Here is a 23,557-nt window from a genome sequence, read left to right on the forward strand (position 1 = left end):
CTTAGTTTCGGCTCAATATATTTAAATAAAAACTAACAACGAGTTGCTTATAACGCTCAAAAAGTTAAACTCAAATGCACAACCCTTGTTGGTTGCACCTGCGGGATGCACAATGAACCTAACGCGCCATAATTTTAATTCTATATTCGTGAAGAATGAGCCAACCGCATATGCTTAGTCCTGTTGGTCGGGACTCTGCTTTATAACTTATTAGTTTATTACAATAATCACACTTAGCTTTGCTATTTTTCTTCACCACATAGCCACTCAACACATCTTGCGGTCCATCTTTAATGTTTAAATTATTGAAGGTGCTATTGACGTTTTGAGAAAAAAATTAATAGTTCTGAAACTAAATTATTAAAAATAAACTTGCGGGACTTCATTTATGTCCTGCGGCAACATTATTTTTATTACACTTTAAGTGATCTGCTTGAGGTAGGTCACGTTTATCAATGGTAAGTTTTAGCCTAAGTTTACATCAATAACATAATGTGCATTGTCCTTTACCATACAAAAAAAAAAAAAAACATTATTATACACCAGTTGCCTGTAGCCTATAAAAAGGCCGCAAATATTTTTAAATGCATTAAAAGGCAAGCACATATCTTAGCCGTTTGTTCACACTCTGCCTGTATTAACATAAATGCTGTATTTTAATATAGCCAATTTTGATTAATTAGCTTTAACTGACAGCCTTTTCTTCTTTTTCCGCGGTTATGCGACATTATATTTCACACGCATATGCAAGGTGACTGAATATGAAATTAAAATACAAAACATACTGAGCCATTAAGTAAAAAAACAAAACAAAACAACAGTTATACTTTAAAGCAGAACATTGATGTTTTGAAACAAAAAAACGGAACTGAAACTAAATTATTAAAAATAAACCTGCCAGACTTAATTTATGTAATATTTTCATTATTCATTTATTTTCATTATTCGTTTATTATTATGTACTATAATTGAAACATAAAATGAGATCGTAAATATAATCAACAACGAAAATGTAAATAAAAACGTAAATTAAAAATATAAATGAACATGTCTAGTCTTAGTTCTATCAAAATAGCCAACACTACATCTCTCTATATTTAGACTAAAAGACTGCTTTATTTATTTATTTATTTATTTAATTATTTGTACTGAATGTTTGTGCTTTCATTTTAGTTGTCTTTCATTTCTTCAATTCTATTTTCCAAAACGAATCCTCTTTGCACTTAATAAGTTTACAATAAACCAGGTAAAAAAAAATTAAATGTAAGTTGAGGTGATCGCAAGTTCACAACTGTGAGGTGATGTGCTCTACCGGCAGGATAATCTATATTATTTTGCTGTTTTTCATATGCGCACGTTTAAGATTTGAGATTATAACATTGCCATGATAGTCAAAGAAATCAAAACATTATTTTCACCCCAACGCATTTTAATCGGGCACTGAAGGCTAATAACTTAATTCTTATATTTGCTTTTTGACTTCTCACCATGTATCTTTTCTACAGCATAGTATAGTGTAAGAGCATGTCTATTACCAAAAAAACTAAATTAAAATTATATTTTAATTGAACACATCACATCACATACAGTAAGCTACGCCTACAGAACAGTCTGTTTAGCATTGTGAAAAGGCAAAGCTGAATATCTGTGGTTAAAGTGCCACCCAGCGGTCAAATGCTGCTGGCGCATCAAGTACCGCCGTCGCCGCGGCATGAATGGCGGCACAAGGAACACATTGAAGTAGTAACATCTGTACATAATAGGCTACGTGGTTTCATCAATCATTAACTTATCTTTGCGCTCAGCCAAAACACGTTACCTGAGAAAAAGTAAGATTCTAATGACCAAAGTCAGGGAATATGTTGTTAGATAAAGACAACAAGATGAATGAAATATCCTGTTTAATAAATATAGTGAGATATTAGATCCAGCGGTAGATGCTTGATGAGAAGTCCGACAAGCAGAGCTCTCATCTGGGTAGATGAGCTGCAGCGCTTGCCAGAGAGTGTCTGTGTGGTCACATAATGTGCGTTTTCAGCGTTTTGGTGTGGACGGAGAGCAGTTCAGAAACGCTGGGTAAAACGCGAGTGTGGACGCGGATCGTTTTCATTCTAAAACACCGTTTTAAAACTAAAACGCACTAGTGTAAATGGGGCCTTAATGTGCTGCATGACAAGCCTTTCAAAGCACTTTATGATGATTAGAGTCGGTGCAATCAGACGGTAGTCATTAAAGTAGAAAGGAGATTACTTTTTTGGGACCAAACTGATGGTGGTGGCTTTAAAATAGGTGGGGACGACTGCCTTGATTGGAGAGATGTTCAAAATGTCTGTGAAGACATTAGTGACTTCTAATGCACAGTGTCTCAGTACACGACCTGGGATGTTGTCAGGGCCCGGAGCTTTGTGTGTGTTGATCCTTATGAGGGACCTCCTGACACTGTCCGGAGACAGATACATAACCTGGTCACCAGGTAGAGGTGGCATCTTCTGTACAGTGGGGCTGCTTTGTCCCTAAAAACAAGCGAAGAATGTGTTTAGCTCGTTTAGCAGGGAGATGGTGCTGTCAGAAGTCTGTGGTTGAGGTTTGTAGTCTGTCATGGTCTGTATTTCTTTCCAAGTCTCCGTGTGTCTCTGCTGTCATTAAAGTGATGGGCTATTCCTCTGGAGTACTGTCTCTTAGCCTCTCTGATACCACGGGAAAGGTTGGCTCTAGCTGTCTATAGGCTCGCCTCAAGAGGCTGAAGACCTCTCCTGTCAGCCATGGCTTCTGATTGGCATGGACTGTAATGGTTTTGGTGAATGTTACATCCTCAGTGCATGTAACAGGCTGTAACAGTCTCAGCATACACCTGAAGGTCAGAGCTATTGTTGTGAGTGGCAGCCTGTTTAAACATATCCCAGTCTATTGAAGCATTCTTGTGAAGCCTCTGAAGAACCTTCTGGTCACTCTTGTATCTTCTTGCAAACCAGTTTGGTGACTTTAATGATTAATATGTAAGCAGGCATTAGCATGACAGTTATGGCTCGTTTCCACTGACTGGTACAGTACGGTACGGTTCGGGTCAGTACGGGTCATCTTTATCGGGCTTGCGTTTCCACTACCAAGGGTACCCTTTTGGTGAGCGTGGTGTATGACAAAGTTTCAGTCGACATCATTTTCGCTCGAGAAATCGTCTACAGTAAAGCTGCACAGGTCGTTCACATATCATATGAAAAGCACTTCTCACAAAACAGATGCTTTACACACGTAAATACTTGTGTATAAATGTTTATTACTAACTTTTCCATGAACATGAGTTGATTATAACTGCAGATCAATGAAGATGCGAAATAGCCTACTGTAACGTCTGTAATTATATTAAATAAATAAATAAATAAATGAACATATATGAACACATACAGACCCTTACAGTCTCCGATATGTTACCAACTACAGAAGAACTACACAAAGCAGACATTTCGTCCTTAATAAGGTTTAAAACAACACAAAGTATAGCCTACAGTCAGTGAAAACCTCTCATCTGTGTCTGTAATCTTCAGCAGCACATGTAACCTCTGTTAGAGAGTCACTCCATCATTCCCAGTTCAAATTAGTCCAAAAGGTGATGATAAAGATTAAAACAAGGCAGTTTGTTCACGTTTCCTGAAGAAATAACGTGCTCCTTGGCTTCGCCTTTTTTCTGTGCTCTACTCCCGCGTTTGTCCTTTTCTTTCTGAATGTGTCACTCTCGCGTTTGTCAGCTTCTCACAGGATCAGGTTTCCAAAGCTTGTCAATAATCAAGCGCATGTTATTATTATCAGCTCAAGAAGTTAGTTATTTCAGATAGAGACGCGCGGCGAGCGCAAGGAAGAAAGTGAAACCACTCAGGCTTCAGACTGGCTCGTAAAAAACTATGCGACACAGGGTAAATCTGCTGTTCTCCTTTTCGAGGTTTTTAGGATTATTCAGAATGAGTTAGTAAAGGATTAATAAACTATTGAAATCAACGTTTATATGTCTTATTTTTCAGGCATACATTAATTGTTACTATGTATGTTAATAAATGCTTTATTAACTCAACTTCATCCAGTTTTGTGACCTAATCTAAAGTGAGGACTATTTATGCTTTATAAATCCTTTATAAATGACAAATAAAGGCTCAGTTAAATTCTAAACAGGAAAAAATTACATTATTTATTCCTATTCATTTAAAGATACACAAATTAAGCTGCACTGTAAAAAGTGTTTCATTGGATCAAAGTAAAAAAATTGCGTCAACTTGTTGCACCTAATTACTTTACTTTAAATCAACTTAATTTTTTTACTTTAAAAGAATTAATTCTCTATTACTTAGCCAAAGCAAAAAATCTCTTTGAACCAAATAAAGTTTTTAAGTTTTTTGAAATCTCAAATTTACTTTATTTACTCTTAATTGTTTTACTTTGTATTAACTTAATTATTTTACTTTACATCAAATCAAATATCCAATCAAATACAATTTAAAATATTAATGTAATATAAAGAAATTGATTTGCTTTTAAAATGTGTAATTTTATCGTTTAAGATGAATGACTCCAAGCATCAAACTATTGACAATTTATTTTGTCAATACCACATTTTTTACAATGTGTACAGTACAAATACACACTATCTAACAATGTAAACATAACAAACATGACAATTTATGTCATAAAACATTTCTACAATGTGCATAGCATTTTTATAAAATTATACTGTACAACAGTTTTTAGTATCCATATACAAAGACCCTGGATACAATGTAAGTTCACCATAGGAATCAGTAATCATTGGACACCTTTTCATGAACAGTCAATCAAAACTGACTACACAAAACCTTAAGAATTCTTCTGAGGTTAAAACAAGTTTGGCCCAAAAAATGGCTTAAAATGTGCAGTGTAAAATTAAATACTTTTTAATAACTCTGTAACAAATTAGCCAACTGTTGAAAGAGAAGTCTTCACCTTAATGAAATAGTTTACCGAAAAATTAAACTTCTCTCATAATTGTCATTAAATTTCTCTGAACCTAATTTAATTAAAGTTAAATACTTAGAATAGCTTAAAGATGAGTAAACAATGTATGAACTTTCATGTTTTGGTAAACTATTTAATGCTTTATAATGAGGATGAAGAAATGAAGAAGTCCAACATCTAAAATATATCGCAATCAGAACACTGTAGTTGAGTCAAAGGATACAAGTTATCTCCAGTAGCTTTAAAGAGAGGTTCTGCACTCTTCAGCACATCTGCTTACTCCTGCAGGTTCGGCACCCTTCGGCTCATCTGTCTACTCTCCAAGTCCATGATTATTTTTTGAAAGGTCTCAAAAAAATATATTTGAGTCCTTCGGGATATTTTAAGTTCAGTGCATAAATGAGTCCAAACATCATGGCGCAGGGACATGCAACAGAAGGCAACTCATTTAGTACTTCCACACAGTCAATGACAATCGAAATGTCCAGTGCACTCACTTTCACTTTCATCACTTTCACGGGTCACAAAAAGTGTCATAGTGGTCTTTTCAAATTCACCCATTGCTTCCTCCCTCTGGTCAGCCTAAAAACATACAAGAAAAAAAAAGAGTTAATAAGGGAGTTTGGGGGAAAAAAAAAACATTTTGTATAAAGAAAAAACCCTTCATCTGAAAATTCTTCCAAAATTGAGTAAGCCATTTTGTAGTTAGCCATTATGGTGGTTAATGTAGAGGCCAAATGTCTGTAGCTTGCTTTAATTAAAATATCCTCATTTGTGTAAATAAATGTGTATTTTTTTTACAAGACAACATTTAAATTTTTGGGTGAAGATGTACTTTTACACCCTCTTTAGCTTCAAAAATGCTTTTAACATTTGTACAAACTAACACTTCTAATGTGATGACCATTGTAGACAACTTTGTTGAGTGCAGTACCACAATTTCCAATCAGAGGCATTCATTAATCTACTCAAATTTGTTCAAAATGCAGTTAAAAAGGAAAAAAATGCTTTTAAGGCAGTAGTTCACATTCAAAATTTAGCCATCATTTACCACCCTTTTGACATTTCAAATCTGAATGAAATACTGTCCTCTGCAGAATTTTGAACAATGTTGATAACGGCCCCTGTTCACTATTATTGTATTCACACAAAACCAATGCAAGTGAATAGGGGCTCTTAACAACATTCTTCAAAATATATTATTTTGTGTTCTGTGAAAGAAGTCACACAGGCTGATGTGTAAATGATAACACAATAACTTGAACCACTTTAAAGTAATTTCTTCACCAAATCAGAATTCCCCATGTTTTACTCACCCTTAAGGCTTGAGCAAAGTGGTAAAATATTGATTTGAAAGTGAAAAATAACCAAGTCAAATATGGTTGGAAAAAATTTTAGGAGTTTGCATTGTCAACATTACCTGGTATTCTTCGATCAGACAGCTTGCATCTTCACAAAGGTACATGATCAGGCACTTCAGCAGGCACTGTCTTCTGATGTCTATGTCCAGGCTCTAAAAATGTTCAAGATGTATTGTTTTCATTAAACCAAAACACTATTAATTAATTGCTACAAGCAATTTTGTTTGTATGCAACCAATACCTGATCCATAACTTAAATAGTGTCCTTCGCTTTTTCACGGAGGACTCCACCTTTGCTCCTAATAACCTGGAGAATCTGAGAGCTCTGTCTGTCCAAAGAGGCCATAAATCTTAACTGTAAAGGTAAGGTTGTGTTGTGCAAAAATTCGGCATCAATCTGTAAGAAAGAGAAATAGAAAATAGACTTATGAAAAAAGTTACTTTGAGAACTAACAGTAAAAATACATATACACATAAACCATTAAACAATAAAAAAAAGTTTAATTAGGTCATCTAAGACAGTGGTTCTCGCGGGCTTCCTCCTAGTGGTACGCGGAGGAATCGCCAAATAATGAAAGAAACAATTAACACTTTTAATCCTTTGATGCGTAATATAACATCCATGTGATCAGCATTGTCTGTTTTGTGAAGCGTACGATCACAACGCTGTGCTTAGAATGTTTATTTTAGAGCATTGTGTCATAAGCTGTTGAAAATCAGTTTCCGAAGTTTAAGAATTGATTCTGAAAAGTGATTTGACTGACATGAAAAGTAGCCAATCACAGTCGACCTTTTCTAGTCGCGTGAAACGTAAGGGCGGCACAAAGGCTTTCTGTGTTGCAGAGACAGAGAAAACAACTTAAAAACAAAAGTTTTGTTGGAATAATGCTTCTCGGATGTTTTCACTATAGAGATGTCTAGCAGAGTAATTAAACTGCGGACATATTTCCTGCCTTTTTGATGATCTACATACACGTTTCGCTCTCCGACAGCCAGTCGACTCGCCTCTGACCTGCCGCTCCTCTAAATACATTCTGAATGGCGGCGCGGGAATGAAGGTATTGCGCAATTACTAATTTCTGCAAATGTGGCGAGTGCTTTATTTTAACACGAGAGAGCGCATTCATGTACGCAAATCGCTAAAACAGATATGCGAGCTCTTAAATAGGCTTTTTTTTCAAATGAACTGCAAATCCTCTCAGGATCGCCTGTGTGCTCAGATTGAATACAATCGCGATCTCTCCACTATTAAAGTAGACATTATTTATCTTTATTCCTTGACTAAATTTAGTCAAAAGTATTCATAGTTATCAAGTATTTAGAATTAGATTGATGCATGATCGATGACAATGCAAATGGTCTTCTTATTTGGCTGTATTGTGAAGTGAAACTTACTTTTAGCAAAGGTGGAACTTATTTCTTTACAACAAAATAATTATGCTGGAAATGTTTCTGGATGAGGTATTTGTGTGATTTATACATTTAGCTGTATTCTGATCTGTCTTAAAGCATTACAGCTCAAAACAATTCGTTGTTACTTATTGTTTATTTATCAAAATTAACAATAAGGCTCTTAAAACACTGCTTTGATAAATGTAGTGTTGTCATATTTCAAATACCTCAAGTAAAATGAAGTCATTTGTTTTATTTTTTTACTGACAGTGTACTTGTATTTTTTTTTTTTTTGTATTTTAGATTAAAGTCAAGTGTAAAATAAAATCTACATGTGATGTACAGCTATTTAAGAAACAAATTTGCCATATTGTAAAAAAAATAGTGTAAAATATGTAAATAAAAGGCTAAATTCAAATATTTTTACCATATACTTTAATTAAACCTTTCAAATCTTGAAAATATTGTTTAAAAAATGAGCAAAAAGTGTCTCTATGGCCTTAAAGTTTATGTGGTAGTTTTACCAGTGCTATTGAAAAAAAGATTAATTCATGAAAGGAAAAATCGACCATACTTCCTTTGTTGGTGCAAATTCCTATACATGTAGCTTTGAGATTTAAGCAATTAAACCATTCAATCAGGTTTACACTTAAAAAAAGTGATTTCATAATGAAAATCTGATTATTTTTTTTTCAAAAGTAACCAACTAGTACTTTTTAAAAGTGTACTTTGTACTTTTACCTAATATTAGTATTATTTACTAAAATTTGTGTTATTTTAGCAGTGTAATAGTATTTTTACTTGAGTACAAAAAATATTTCACAAGCATTTAGTGCAGGTTTATTATATTATTAATATATGATTAATAATAATAATTATTATTTTTCATGTTATTTATTTGTATCAATTCCTATGCAATATTTTATAGGTTGCTGAGAATACATTTCAGGTCTTCAATACATAGCATGTCAGTCTTGAAAAAAAAAAATAGCTGCTGGAAAAAGTGCTTAAAATTCCCTGATTTTCATTAGGCTGTGCCTGTATGAACCCTGTCATATGAACATTTAACATATATTTCAAGATTTGTCAGAAAGTGTATGAATATGCTATATAGCCTATAATTATGAGGTCCAAGCAACATTTCTGATTGGACCAATGACAGTCTGCTGCGATTGGTTGACACTGACTGCTTTCAGCCAGAGACAGAGAGAAATGCCCAGCAGCTAATCAACAAAATAGAAGTAGTCACAGTGCATACACGCTCGATAGTGTAAGGTGTGGAGTTTAGCTGCCAGTGGATGAATGTAAATACAGACAATGGACTTGAAAATACAGACGACTAACTATTTTATTGAGCAGAAACTCCCAAGAACTGGCGAGGAGATCTCCTAGCTTGTCACATATAGCTCTTTTCACAGACACACACACACACACACATATTGCCCTTGTCCTCGCGCACGCGTCCACAAACACACACAGACATAACCCTCCTCCAGACGACATCGCGCACACACACACAACCCTCCTCCGGACGACAACGCGCGTGCACGCACACACACACACACACACACACACATTACACTCCTCCACGGGAACGTAAACAAAGCAGCACGCATCGCGTTTTTAAAGTGGCTTTGCACGCGATATGAGAATATAGCGAGTTAACCTGATACAGAACATGCAGTTACAAGTAACAAATCACAACTAAATACATTTGCAAGCTAGGGTAAACGAGGCAACAACTTTAATCGCACGTACTTACACTTGAGAAATGGAGGAAGAAACTGATGTAACAGAAATTAGCTCATTTAATGGATATTAATAATCAACAATAACGGTTTATTCTTAATTATTAATATTCCAGCTTAAGCTTCAGTCAATTTGGTCAAACAAACATATGATTGTATATGATCCTGCCCGCTCGACCGAGCAGACTCTCTGATTATGAATATTAATTATCAACAATAACGAATTATTATTAATCATTAATATTCTGGATCAATTTATTGTTAATTTGACCAAACAAACGCAAGCAGAGCCGCCGCAAAAAAACACCTTTTTTGATAAAAGGGGCACAGCTTAATTGCATAACTAAAAATACCTGGTCTTTCATGTCTGGAGAACTCTCTTTTTATGCGAGTCTCTCTTCCGTCGTGGTGAAAACTCCTTTTGATGTCCTTCTTGATGCGTGGAGTTTGTAATGCAGTTCAGACGAACACGATCGCAAACTTTAAACTGAGTTTACTTTGCCGTAAAATAAAGAAAAGCGTGGCGGGAAAAATCCATGCGGCTTGGAAGAGCCGTGTGGCCCAGGGGGCCACCCTTTGATGGGTTTTTTGTTCGGACTGCTCTCTGCCCAGATGTTTGGGGAGAAGTCTGGTTATACCTGCGGGTCACGTGACAACCCATTCAGCATTCTGACCAATGATTTCAGGACAAAGTTTGAGCGCGAACCCTTCCTTTGTCTCGAGGCTGCTCGTATGCAAATTTGAGTGTCCGCCCAAAGCACGCGGAGAGGCATTTCATGCAGGGAATTAAAGAATAAAGCAATGCGAGTTATGATCTTGCTCTATGCATCATGTGTTGTTAAATGTCAGCAGAAACCCATCGGTACCAAACATGGGGGGTTTAAAAGTACATCAACATGATTTTTCACATCCTCATATTATTTATGCTTTAAAACGGCCTAAAGGGAACAGGCATACAGGTTATAAGAGAGGTTACACAGGTAAGAAAAGTACTGTTTTCACAGAGCTTCGTCTGTTTCTGTATTTGGGCTTCCAAAGGACACAACACAAAGACGGAAGTGCTTACAGTTCAATATTAATTATGTTCCAAAGAATTATAAAATACACAGCAAGCATGATTTGACAAAACAGCTCCAGAATCTCTCCTAGTTCAGTGCTGGATTCGACTAAAATCTCCACAAAGCAGAAGCTGTGAGTTACAACCAGTAAGTGTTTTTATTTGTTAAAATCGACCATGACATGGACAGTGTCTAGCGTTAACAGTATGCTGTAGCAACGATGTAAACAATGCAAAATGCTGCTTTGCGGACAAATGATTTAGCTACAAATTTATATTTATCAGTCAAACTGCTGTAAACACACACACTCCACCAACACGTTCGTGTCTCTTATGTGTGTGCGCGACTTTGCATTAATTGTCTTAAGGCAGCTTTTCCATGCGTTTCTCATCTTGGATAATAAAGTTGCAAAATAGAGGTCTGCATTCCCGAGGCTGTCCCGCTGGACCCGACCAGATTTCTGCGGCGCGGGAATAAATTTCCGAATAAAGCGCGGGAGCGGTCGGTAACGGGTTTGATTTGGGACGGGAGCGGGCCGTCTAGTAATATCGCTCCCAACTCGTGAGCGAGCACGCGTATGTATGTGTGTAAATAAAATAGCGAGATGCTGTGTTTAGCTTGTTTGTTGCTGTGTGTGTGTGCGCACGCGCGAATGAGAGAGAGAGCTTTGTCTGTGTGTGTGTGCTTGGTGCTTATGAGTGTGTGTGTTTATACAGACAGCTTGTTATAGGCTGTCTGGACTCTGTATAGCAGGGTGGTTTTCGGTTTTGTTCTCCCCCCGCTCTTTAGCAGGATCGGGCGCGGCGGGTAGAAAACGGGGTGGGTCGGGCAGCAGAACAACAAATGCTGAATGTAAGGGGGAGCGGTCGGGTTCGGGCTAAAACCAGGCGGGAGCAGTATTCAAAATTTAGTCCCACGCAGATCTCTATTGCAAAAGATAAGTGGATGATTTATATTACTTACACCTGCATAATCTGGATACACGTGAAAGATGTCATGTAACGCATAGAGTTAAAAAAAAAATACAGGTTAGCTTACCTGACTCGTGGTAGTAGCAAAATAATAAATCATGGCTCACACAGGTTGCATCCCACATCTTGTGATTTATTCTTCAGTCACGATATATTACAGAAAATAACTTAATCCGAGCATCAGAGAAAAAGAAAGTCCTACGCACATGCGCTTGTTCAGAAAGTTCACACATTCACACACACACACACACATAGATGCAGACAACATTCACACCACACACACACATAGACGCACACGCAAACGCTCTTGAAGGAGCCGCACCCCATTTTCACACGTTACAGACACTTGTCAGATTTTATTTTAGAGCAGGCAGGAAGTTGACTGATTGTTTACACCGCAGAAAAGCGTGTGCTTTTACGGGCGTGACGTGGAGCCGATCTGCGAATAGCAGCATATTATGACGATGACCAATCAGAGTCACTTAAGGGCGGGCCTTTCAGACCACACATTGCTTTGCATCTTATAAACACAACCAAGCCTTAAAATTACATTCTGGACCACCCTTTTACATACTGGCTTTTGAAGCTAGTGAGCTGAGGAACACTTCTCCCCAACTCTTAAGTGCAACAATTGGTTAGTTTTTTGTGATATTGTTCACTTGTAGTTGTATTGTGTGGTGATATTGTTTAATTTAAGTGTTTAATTGTTTAATTTAAGTGTTTGCATCAGTTGGATTTTGCAGTAGTTGGATTAGTCTTTAATGCCAAATTAACTTTATTGTGCCTTTATTTTTATTTATAATTTTGTGTACTTCCAATTGTGCCTAAAGAGTGAGTGCCTTGTTTTATTTTGTATATCTTTTCACCTATTTATGGTTGAGAGAGGAAGCTTGGGGAAGTTTGTGTTGTTGATTTTAATCTTTGATTTTGCATTAAATAAGCTAGTCCTCTAAACTTTAGTTAGCTGTTTTCTGTTTGTTGATTTAGGCTATACTCAGTTTTGACCTAGTTTCTGTGTGTGTGTGTGTGTGTGTGTGTGTGTGTGTGTGTGTGTGTGTGTGTGTGTGTGTGTGTGTGTGTGTGTGTGTGTGTGTGTGTGTGTGTGTGTGTGTGTGTGTGTGTGTGTGTGTGTGTGTGTGTGTGTGTGTGTGTGTGTGTGTGTGTGTGTGTGTGTGTGTGCGTCTTTATGTCAGTGAAAGCTGACATATTCACAATAAATCCAAATATGGTCAGTATGAATCTCTGATTCTAGGGCTATTTTATTGAGTAATAAATAAGCATGTAAAACTGTTTCTGGAGATTTTTTTAAACTTACCTAAGCCACATACCTACTATGTAGGTGACAGAGAACAATTAACTTATAGAACCAGTGCAGTATATGGCACCTTTAAGCTAGACGATGTGTCACAATTGCAGACATGTATAAAATACTAAAGACACAGACTTTAGTAAAAGTACAAGTGTCAAAAAAGTGTCAAGTGTCTATCAAAAAGTGACTTGAATAGAAGTAGAAGTGCTCTTTAAGCACCATGCTTAAGTGGAAGTACTAAAGTATTGCAAGTAGTTTATTTCAAAATTTACTACTCAAGTACTGAAAGTAAAAGTACTAGTATTGTGTATAGTAGTTATTAAAGAAAAGAAGTCAAAAGACATCATATTGTTTTGTTTATTTTAAATATGTTTTTTTGGGGCACATGATTAAGCAAAACGAAAATAAACAGGGCTTATGATAAAGTTTTTCTCTTGCACTTGAACCATAGATCTAACAGATTATAACAGCTTTAACACACATCTTTCAAAGTTGTGCGTCACTAAAACACTCCGTAATCCACTTAAAACGCTATTTAAACCTATTTTCTGATTGCAAATTACAGATTGTAAACGCTGTAAACGGAAGTTCTAAACATTCTACCGGAAGACGCTGGTCGCTATGGTGCCCTCCATGCAGCAGCCAAGAAAAAGGTCTAGCGTGTAGGGGTGTGAATTTACACGATTTGGTTCGGTTACGATTATCATGCCATCGATTCAGTTCAATTCGATATCTAAGCATTGACGATGCTTTCCATACATAGATATTTTCTTCACAACACAAGAAATTTATTTATTAAAATCTATAAATATATTAATATTTATATATTATTTCTTTAACTGCCTGCTCTACCAAATGGTTGACCATATTTTCACTGACATATCTTATTGAGAGGAGTACCTAACTTAACTAAATCTGATTGAGCCATCTCTACCACTTGGTTGAATGTATGTTATGGCAAAAAAAAATCCAATAGTTGTCACTTACTCAATCAAAAGCACTCGTCACAACATTGCTTCTACATTGAAATCAAAAACAAGGAAATCAGTCCTAACATCATGTGACCATTTCAACTGTTTTAGTTAAAAATTTGCAAGGAAAGCATATTTTTTGACATCTTACCCTCTAAGAGCCCTCTAACTTTACATAGTTATGTCACTTAACTTATGCATTAATTTTTCAAAAACAAGCTCGACCAAATGGTTGATTTGTCACTTTATGGTAAAGATAGAAAAGCAAAACTAATGATTTCATATCATGCATTTCAGCAGTCTGAATGGACTGTTTGCTGAGAAATATCAACTTTTTATCATTCACAGAATAAATATGACACAGCTTGTGATTTATTCATGAATATACTGAGATAATTTCTTAAGTATATATATTTTTCGACACTTTTAGGATATTTTTGGAGTAAATATAATGAATTTTTGAAACTTATGTGTGGAAATCACAACTTTCAAAGATGATTACCTCTTAAATGGCAAATACTTGTGTACCAGCATTAGCACAATAGTAAGCAATTAATATTTGATTGTTTGTTTGTTTTTGTAGATATTTGATGGATGTCAATAGTTTCTATGGTACAAGAACTCACATCGTCAGGCACTTTTACCAGAAAATCACTTCACTGATGAGATAATTCAGCATGTTCACTCACATACTGTACATACACTCTCATTTTCTCACACACACACACACACACACACACACACACACGTACATCTTCTGGAAGCACTTGTAAAACTAAACTAAACAAGCTAACTAAATTATTAAATATTTACATTACTAGTATTTTATGGCTTATGGCTATGATTTAGTATTCAAAAATTTTTTATTTTGATTATGTTTTTAATTAAATTAGTCTTACAATTCATATTTCCTGATTTTTATAGTATATTTTTTAATTTTGGGACTTTTGCCATAACCCAACATCTCAACTATTTGGTAGAGGCTGATATTTTAGAAATTATGGGATATTTTGGAAAAGAAATTCATTGATTATGTTAACAATCATTAAGGAGATTATTAACGACATCAGGAGTTAAGAAATGCTATAAAAAATCATCGTTTTTTCTTGGTCTGACAGTTATTGGGTTATTTGTAATACAATTTTATCCTTTAATACAGCAGTAAGATATGTGAACTAATAAACTAAGTAAATATTATCCCGCTTGCTTTTTGAGCGCTGACAGGCGAGGTCTTACACCTCTATGATTGGTTATTGTCTTCACCTTCGCAACAGAAAGGGCAGCGTTCAGCTTTAGAAAGGAAAGCGCTGTTCACTAATGGCAGGAAGAACAGCAGTGGTGACAGTCTATATGTGCATAATTCAAGTAATCTGTAATAGATACAGTAGAGAAAACTTGCACATCAAGCACGCTCATGTCAGGATCCACAAGTATCACTTTAACAGCCAAGAGGAGAGGAAAAGTTACCTCACAAACAGGCCAGCGGATCAAATGTCCAAAGTGAGAGAAAGGCAGAGATGGAGTTTTACAGCATAGTTAAATAGCGGCTCATGTGCTGTGCAGCCTTCACTCGCCTCCGTCCTTCACCATAGTATTGCGACATCGCGCACAGGAGATAAATGATATCAGTACATAATAACCGGTTATGATCTATTACATACTGAACCGATATCAATCATTTTGACACCCCTAGTAACGAGTAACGATGCAGCACATAAAAAATCTATCGGAGTAAAAGTATTAAACTCATCAAAAATATGTACTTGAGTAAAAGTGGAAGTAGGAGAAAAAAACAATACTCTAGTAAAGTACAGATTCTGCCTTTTAGTACTTAAGTACAGTAGTGAAGTAGTTCTACTTCGTTACTATGCATCTCTGCACAATTGTAACAACAAACATGCTAAAAACTGTGGTCAAACACAACCAATCTCCACAGTCATTTGGAACAGAACCACAGGGAGCTTTGTGTTAAAACAGGTGTACATGTTATTCCTTAAAGCTGATTTATACTTCTGCGTCAAGCATATGCGTATGCTATGGTGCAGCCTACGCGTTGACGCATAGCCCTTCGCCGTTGCCGTCGACGTCGCTGACGTGCACCTCTCAAAAAATTTAACTACACGTCGCAATGACACGTAGTGCAAGCTCTATGATTGGTCGGCTTGGTAGCGCTGACAAATCTGGGCAGGACTGAGAGCGGCACGAGCCGGATGGAGCGATTTTTACAAGTGTGAAGTCCCGTGAAGGAGCACCGGATGAAAAGTTTTGTTTTGTGTTTACCTCAAAGTTAAAGTTGTTCCACGTCTGCCGGTTTCTGCCTCAAAATGAGCGAGTTTCAGCCGCTTGCACATTCAGGAAGCGTTCAGAAAAAAACTTAACACCTGCAAAGAAACTTAACACAGAGAAACATTAACACCTCACTGCCAACTAGCATTTCGGAAGTGTTAATGCAGACCAACAGAGACAGCGCAACGAAGTATAAATGCACAGCAACGCGCGTTGCATGTGCCGTGGGTTAGGCTGGTCACTTGACGCAGAAGTATAAACTAGGCTTTAATGTTTATATGTTAATAGGGAAGGAGCGATTGACTGAATTTCCTATTTACCATACTTTAATTCATCATAATTATTACATTGTAAAGCCCCCGCAAGACTTTGTTCCTCTTGAATGGAACAGAACTATTGCAGGTTGGAGTACCTGAAAAAAAACTGCTCAGTCATCACACTGTTCGTGGCATAGCCATTGTCATTTATATAAATAATTGCCCACTTTTGAAATAAATGTATTATATTGTATTTTAAATATGTGATTTATATATTGCCATATATAAGATTTCTAGAGGCAGAAGCACATGACTTGCAATAAAAAAAATTTGTGCTATATTAGAATATTAAGTGTGTGTGTGTGTGTGTGTGTGTGTGTGTGTGTGTGTGTGTGTGTGTGTGTGTGTGTGTGTGTTTGTTTGTGTGTGTGTTGTTGTTTTTACTTGACTGTTTCAGTTTTAATTATTACCTTGTATTTCAATGTATTATTTCAAATAATCAGAATTATTACATTTTAAAGAAAAGCCACAATATCAGATATTTTCACTATTAATTAATGCAAACTTAGTAATGCAAATTACTACCAAGAAAAATCATGAAACAGGGCAAAGCCAAGACAGACAGCAGATCTTGTTAACAAAATTGTGATTCATTTCTTCATTCATTCATTTTTTTCGGCTAAGTTCCTTATTAATCTGGGGTCACCACAGCAGAATGAACCGTCAACTTATCCAGCATATGTTTTAAGCAGCTAATGCCCTTTCAGCTGCAACCCATCACTGGGAAACAGCTATACACACTCTTTAACACACATACTCTACACATACTCCACACAGAAGTGGCAACTGACAATCGAACTTCTTGCTGTGAGACGATTTTGCTACCCACTGCGCCACCATGCTGACCACAAAAAAAAATGATATTTCAATAAATTTTTACAGTTAAACTTGAAGCCCTAAATTATTAGCGCTTTATTTGGGTGACAAGTGGGGCACATAACTTTTCCCTACCTTCAATGTCAGCAATGACAGAAACAGAGCACTGTAAACTGAAGCACTGTAAAATACTATTTGAATTTCAATTTTTTTATGTTTGTTTAATTTACTTTGATTTTCAAACAACACCAAGTTCTTATGTTGAGTAAAAAAAAAGTTCTTATGTTGAGTAAAAAAAAAAAAGAAAATGTGATTTACCTACCCTTTCTCTTCTTTTTTCAGCTTCTAAAGAGCAGCAGAAGGCAGAGTCTACTGAGCCGCTTAAAGCTGTCAAACCTGGACAGGAAGACGAAGGCTTTATTCAAGCCAAGGGTCAGAGTGCAGTTTCTGCTGAAGTCAAAGGTCAGAAATTAGTTTAGTAAAGAATTCAATTCATCCTTATTTTTTTATTGAGCTTTAACAATGTAGATTGTCAAAGCAGCTTAACATAGGAGTTCAAGTAAATTGAAACTTTCTTCAAACAGTTTTCAGAGTTGAAGTTCAGTTTAGTTCATTTCTATGTGGTTTAATTTTTACTGCTGAAAGTCCAAACACTGAAGAGCAAATTCAACGATGCAGAGCTCCACAAGTCCCAAATACAGAAAGTCAGTGGTGAGGAACCAGAGATGGGGGACTCGAGTCACATGACTTGACTGGAGTCAGACTTAAGTCACAAAATTTAGGACTTGAGACTTGCTTGACAAATATCCAAAAAAGTCTCTACTTGACTGTCATGACTTGAGACTTGACTTGGACTTAAGTTAAATGACTCAAAATAACTTGTTTTTGTTAAATACATTACCGTTTGTAATATATTATGCTTTATGCATTTGAAAACAAAACAACACCGAAAGTTCTAAGTCACGCACGTGCAGTATTAACACCTCATCAGTTTTCAGATTGGTTCGAAAGATAGGTTCTCTGTACTGTTGATGATTTTTTAAGTCAGATCGGTTCGAAAGATAGGTTCTCTGTACTGTTGATGATTTTTTTAAGTGGATAACTTGGTATATAGTATTTTTTTCATGACAGAGGAAGTGCAAGGCAAGTTAAAAAGTAAGTTACTTTAAGTAATTTGTGGATTAGCTTTATTGGAAATGCAAACCATTTAAAAAGAATCAGTTGGATTTGCTGAAGTGGATCAATCGGTTCATTAAGAAGAACCACTTTAAACGATTCATTAGATTGATTAGAACGATTCAGTTGCTGTCCGGCCGTCAGATAATGCGGTGGCAGAAGGCTCTTCGTCTTGGCTAATTAAGTTTTATACTTTTTGAATAGTTTAACTCAGTGCTTCCCACACATAGACTTTACTTGGGCGCACTAAATTGTGTCGGCCTAATATAACCAAACAACCGCGATCGATGTAGTGGAAAATCCTCTCTCGTTACACATTTCGATCTGTGCACTCGTGAACTGTCAGGACCTCTGCACTGCAGACCCACAGAGACGTATCTTTTAGGGTCTTAAAAATCCTCAGGCTGGGTTTTAAAATGTTCGGGATTCGGCTTTTGCTTACTAAAGCTATTGTTCATTAATCATATGCGTTTTTGCATTATCTTTTTATTTAAGCCTATTTTCTGCTTGGCTTTGCAGCTGACTGCCACCAGAGAAACATTCAATAAGTCTTTCTTGAATCTAAACGACTATATCTAATACTACTATATACTCGGAATGACTGTTCTAAACTGGCTGCAAAATATACATACACCATTAGTAATTGTTAATCAAAGCATTTGCCTTATTTAAATAATCTACACACATTAATCGTGTCATTATTGTTGTCCAGTTTTTTATCAGGTTACTCACTTTACCTCAATAAACTCCCCACTGGAAGGGTTTCAAGGCAAGTACGATGGATACATCTTGTGGAGTTTCAGGGTACCACGAGAGGTCCACACTTTTATTTTTACGAGATACCTCCTTGTATCAACTTTCACCTTCATCGTACCAACACCACACACAACAAGTGAGATCGGTTCACCATTCAGTCCGGGTCTCTCAGCCTGAACATCCAAGCACTTGATGCATGCTTTTAATCCTTTTTACTTGAGACTTCTTCTCTAATAGATTGGCTTTTCTGAAAGTTTTACAACGAAACAGTTTGCCTCCGTGATTTCCATCACCACACAAGGCATAGGGTATTTGCTTGGAGTCCCTTTTAATTTCACTCGCTGAAGTCTTAGTGAACGACTTTGTTGTCTCTCTCCATCTATCACCTGGTTTTACCCGGTGGTTTGACTTTTCAGGAGCATTAGAACGCCATTGTTTGCTGGGTAACAACTGCTCCAGCCTTACAAGCAACGACTTTTGGTCTTCTAGGAACATCAAAAGCCTGTTGAAACGGTTTCCGGAATGGACGTTGCTCGCAAGGTTTTTCACACACATGAGCCACTCTCTTTTCATAACATCAGGGAGCTTACCTCCAAGGACCAAATCAACAGTTGATTTCGCACTGCGTCTTCACACCCCAGGTCTGTGAGGTCAACGACTGCCCTCTCCACTGCTAAAATCAGCTCCAATGTTTCTCATGGCTGATGATTCTTTACAGCAGGCCATGATTGGAGCTCCAACACAATCTCTTCAGCTGTTTGTGCTTTATCGCCATAACTGTCCTCCAATTCTCTGAAGATATCATTTGCATCCCTGCAGTGCACCAGCCTGAGTTCACTTTTTACAGGCTCACTAATACTGTCCAGTAAGTGAAGTTTCTTGCATTCCCTCGAACCTGTAGGTTCTGCTTGCATCTGAATACTTTCCCATTCAGCCTTCCAACGCCAATAACCTCTCCTGTCCCTGGAGAATTTTAGTAAGCTTATCGGTGTGAGCCTTATTTTTGGTCTAGCCCACTGAAAGCTGTTTTCACCACTGGCATAAAAACCAGGGCTACTATATGGCACATTATTACATTGCCCCATTTTAAGATCAACAGGTGGAGCAGCCTGATCTCTCAACAGTTGTGGCATGTGGGCTGGAGTTTGAGGTAAAGTAAAACTAACACCAGCAGACTGATCGTTTATAGAAGAGGTAGCAATAACATGTGTTGCTGGCTGGGTATAGGTGACGCTACCTGCAGCTGTAGGGCTATCGCTTTCCATTGAAACATGCCAACTGACTGTGTCATCGCCTTCCTCATCAACAGCCTCTGCCTCCTCATCATCAACTTTTATTTCTGCATCATTCTTCCTCATGACGGCATCCTCATGTCCGTATGCCCAGCCGTCCATCAGTTGCTCTTTATCCTCTCTCAATGATAAAAAAGTGACCATTTATTTCTTCCATGTGGCCGATAATCCCTCCAAGCATACACAGCCTCCTTGAGTTTACTGAGCTTTCTATCTAGTTTACTACTCTCGACCTTTTGCTGTGTCCATGGCAATTCACTTGTGCCAAGAGCCTCAGCTCGATCAAAAGCGGACTTGAACTGTGCCACAAGAGCGTCTATGTCTGGCTCTGCATACTTAGCCCACAGTAATTCCATGATCTTGCTCTCAGTTTCAAGGAAGTTTTGCTCATTGGCATCTCTTTTCACCAAAGCGTCCCGCAATTCACTGTCTTCACTTGTAGGGTCTCTGGCTTTGTGCATCAACATACTCATTACTGGCATCAAGAAGCTTGTCATAATCATCCCTTAATTTTACTAACTCTTCAGACAGTTCAACTTCACATAACTTAGAGGCGGTTTACCCTAGTTGTAGGGTTCGTTGTGCATTTGAGCGTTTTTGCTTTAAACTCTCCAGATCTGGTTTGTCATCTGACATTTTGCTCCCTTTTGTTATTAATCCTGGTGCTCAGAATCACTTAAATCACAGTTTTAGCAAAAGATTCATTCAGAAGTACCGATTCAAAAGACTCGCTCAGAAGAGTCGACTCAGACTCACTCAGAATAACTGACTCAAAAGATTTGTTCAACTGTCGCAGGTAAAATTTGCTTTATTAGCCCCGCAGCAGTTATTATCTACGCAGTTTTACTCATGGTTGTATAAACTGTTTAGTCCTTTAACGGCCTTGTTGGCCTTTGGCTTGTTTTCTCCTCAGAAAATGGATCTCCGATCCCGATGACATCCGATTTTCCTCTGCTCTGCGTCTGTGAACCTCTAGCACGGCTCTGTTGGCGGTTTATAACTGTCCAGTTTTTTTATCAGGTTACTCACTTTACCTCAATAAACTCCCTAAAAAGGGTTTCAGGGCAAGCACAATGGATACAACTCGAGCCACTGCTGAACTTTTATTGCGCACACATACACAATGTACATCCACTAAGTACACAGCCGTACTGACGTTACACTTGTCTGTCAAACTTCGACGTCCTTCCTTGTTTAATAACAGTTGTTAGGAGCTAGTAACTAGTAGCTAGCAGCTAGCTTGGATATAAACCGCAAGCGTACCGGCCCCGAACAATAACTGACAGAGAGAATGAAAATGAAACTTGCATCTTAATTTATACACAGACACAACCTATTGGCTAGAAACGGTAATACCCATCTCCTTAATCTATCCGGACTATGGTATTTATGAAAATACAACATAAATGTGCCTGTATTTAAACGTACATGGCAAATAAACATACCTATGTTTGTTCTTCAAATACTCTGAAACATAATAGCATCTATTACTAATAATATACATATTATAAAAAATAGTGACACATACTGGAAAGTCCTACAATTGTAGTTTTTAGAGATATTGTCTGTTTTTTTTTCTGTCATTTAATTTTCATTTGCTGTATATTTTATTAATTTGATAATGTCATCAGACTATTTTACATAGGCTATTTTATATACATATCTAAAATGCTTTGGCATTCAAGTTTGCTTTGAACTTGAAAGAGAGAGAGAAGCAGATTTGACCCGTCAGTTTGTGCACATGGCTCCTGAATAGCATAAAAGTAAGAGAAAGTGGATGTCTTTTTTTTAACCGTTTTTTTTTTACTTTAACCCATTGAAAACATACAGTGTATAGCATTGTCATAATAAATGAAATTGTTGTTAAAACTGAAATTATGTTTTGTTTGTCACATATAGTTAACTATTTATGTGATGTGGGTAAATGGTGTTTAAGTTAAGCTTTTGACATGTTAGGGGTTAACTTTAATCATAAAATGAAAAAAGATTTCATTAAAACATTTAGTTAAATGCTAAATTCCAGTTTCTTTTTCTCACTTACATAATTTTTTCTGCCAATACATATTTAAAAAAGAAGCATTAAGTTAGGCAAAACAAGAAAAAAAAAATCTCTGTAATGTATGTGTGAAATGTCATATATATATATATATATATATATATATATATATATATATATATATATATATAAAATCTTGAATCTAAAGGTTTAAAATTGTCTTTAGAGTTCATTCTTAGCAATATATATTACCAATTAAAGCATTTTTTATTGGAGTTATATATATATGACTTGCACATGTGTGACTTACTCCCATCTCTCTGAGGAACAAAACTTCACCAAAGAAAACCACTTATGTGTTTTAGTGGATTTTACTCTGCTGACTTTACAACCTTATTCACATTTTTTCTTTGGCATTTCAGGAAAGGAAAAGATGCGGATGAAACCACGTAGCACACATGAGCTCTCTGTGGAGCAGCAGTTGTACTATAAAGAAATTACTGAAGCCTGTGTGGGATCCTGTGAAGCCAAAAGAGCGGTTTGTGCTTATTTGTATTTTTACATGTCCTCAACAAGTTTTTTACTGGTAATTGTGATTAAATTGAAAACATTTGCTGCCTATTAAACTATATATATCATTAAATGTCATTAAAGGGCATACTCCATATCATGTATAGAATTATACATTCATTACAATTCTTTCTGAAATTGATTCTGATCGTAGTTTAACCTAAAACCACTGTAAAGGGTACCAAAAAAGTGGTACATAACGGTTTGCTTTTTTTGTACCTTTGACAGTGGAAATTGAAAAAAAGACCGTACCATACCATAGTATACCGAACTGTACACTCAGTGCTAATGGGCTATTACAAGACACTTTGATAACTGTACAGCTTGGTTGCTGAAAAAAGTACTAGGTGTTGTACAAACGTCTGTGAGATATTTAAAAGAGATAAGCCACTGGGATCTTAGCATGTTAGATGTAGTCATTCTTAACAACTTTGACTTAATTAATGTTGTCAAGAAAACTGTTCATTACATACAACCCCAATTTTAAATAATGATGTGAATTGAAACTTGGGCAAAAACTTAGGAATAGTTCGGAATTGTTGAGCATGAAGGAAAACCACT

At 36.6% G+C, this 23,557-nt stretch overlaps 1 protein-coding gene and 2 long non-coding RNA genes across 6 annotated transcripts in view; 1 reads left to right on the forward strand and 2 right to left on the reverse strand.

Annotated features, from left to right (window-relative positions):
* Positions 1-23,557, forward strand: part of taf6 (TAF6 RNA polymerase II, TATA box binding protein (TBP)-associated factor) — a 155,974-nt gene that overhangs the window by 104,246 nt on the left and 28,171 nt on the right. For all 4 annotated transcript variants that reach the window (XM_087251755.1, XM_087251754.1, XM_087251756.1 and 1 more), the window contains 2 exon segments: positions 17,549-17,668; positions 22,849-22,964. In XM_087251755.1, the coding sequence (XP_087107881.1) occupies positions 17,549-17,668; positions 22,849-22,964 (236 nt within the window).
* Positions 1-23,557, reverse strand: part of LOC147844405 (uncharacterized) — an 83,969-nt gene that overhangs the window by 25,488 nt on the left and 34,924 nt on the right. The window lies entirely within an intron of this gene.
* LOC147844406 (uncharacterized) lies at positions 4,568-6,717 on the reverse strand. Its single transcript, XR_015491826.1, has 4 exons — positions 6,580-6,717; positions 6,398-6,490; positions 5,475-5,559; positions 4,568-5,347 (listed from the first exon to the last, which is right to left on the reverse strand). It is a non-coding gene; the product is annotated as an uncharacterized LOC147844406 (long non-coding RNA).

The sequence above is a fragment of the Danio rerio genome, chromosome 5 (genome assembly GCF_052040795.2).
Source record: "Danio rerio strain M-AB ecotype USA chromosome 5, GRCz13ab, whole genome shotgun sequence".
Classification (NCBI taxonomy): domain Eukaryota; kingdom Metazoa; phylum Chordata; class Actinopteri; order Cypriniformes; family Danionidae; genus Danio; species Danio rerio.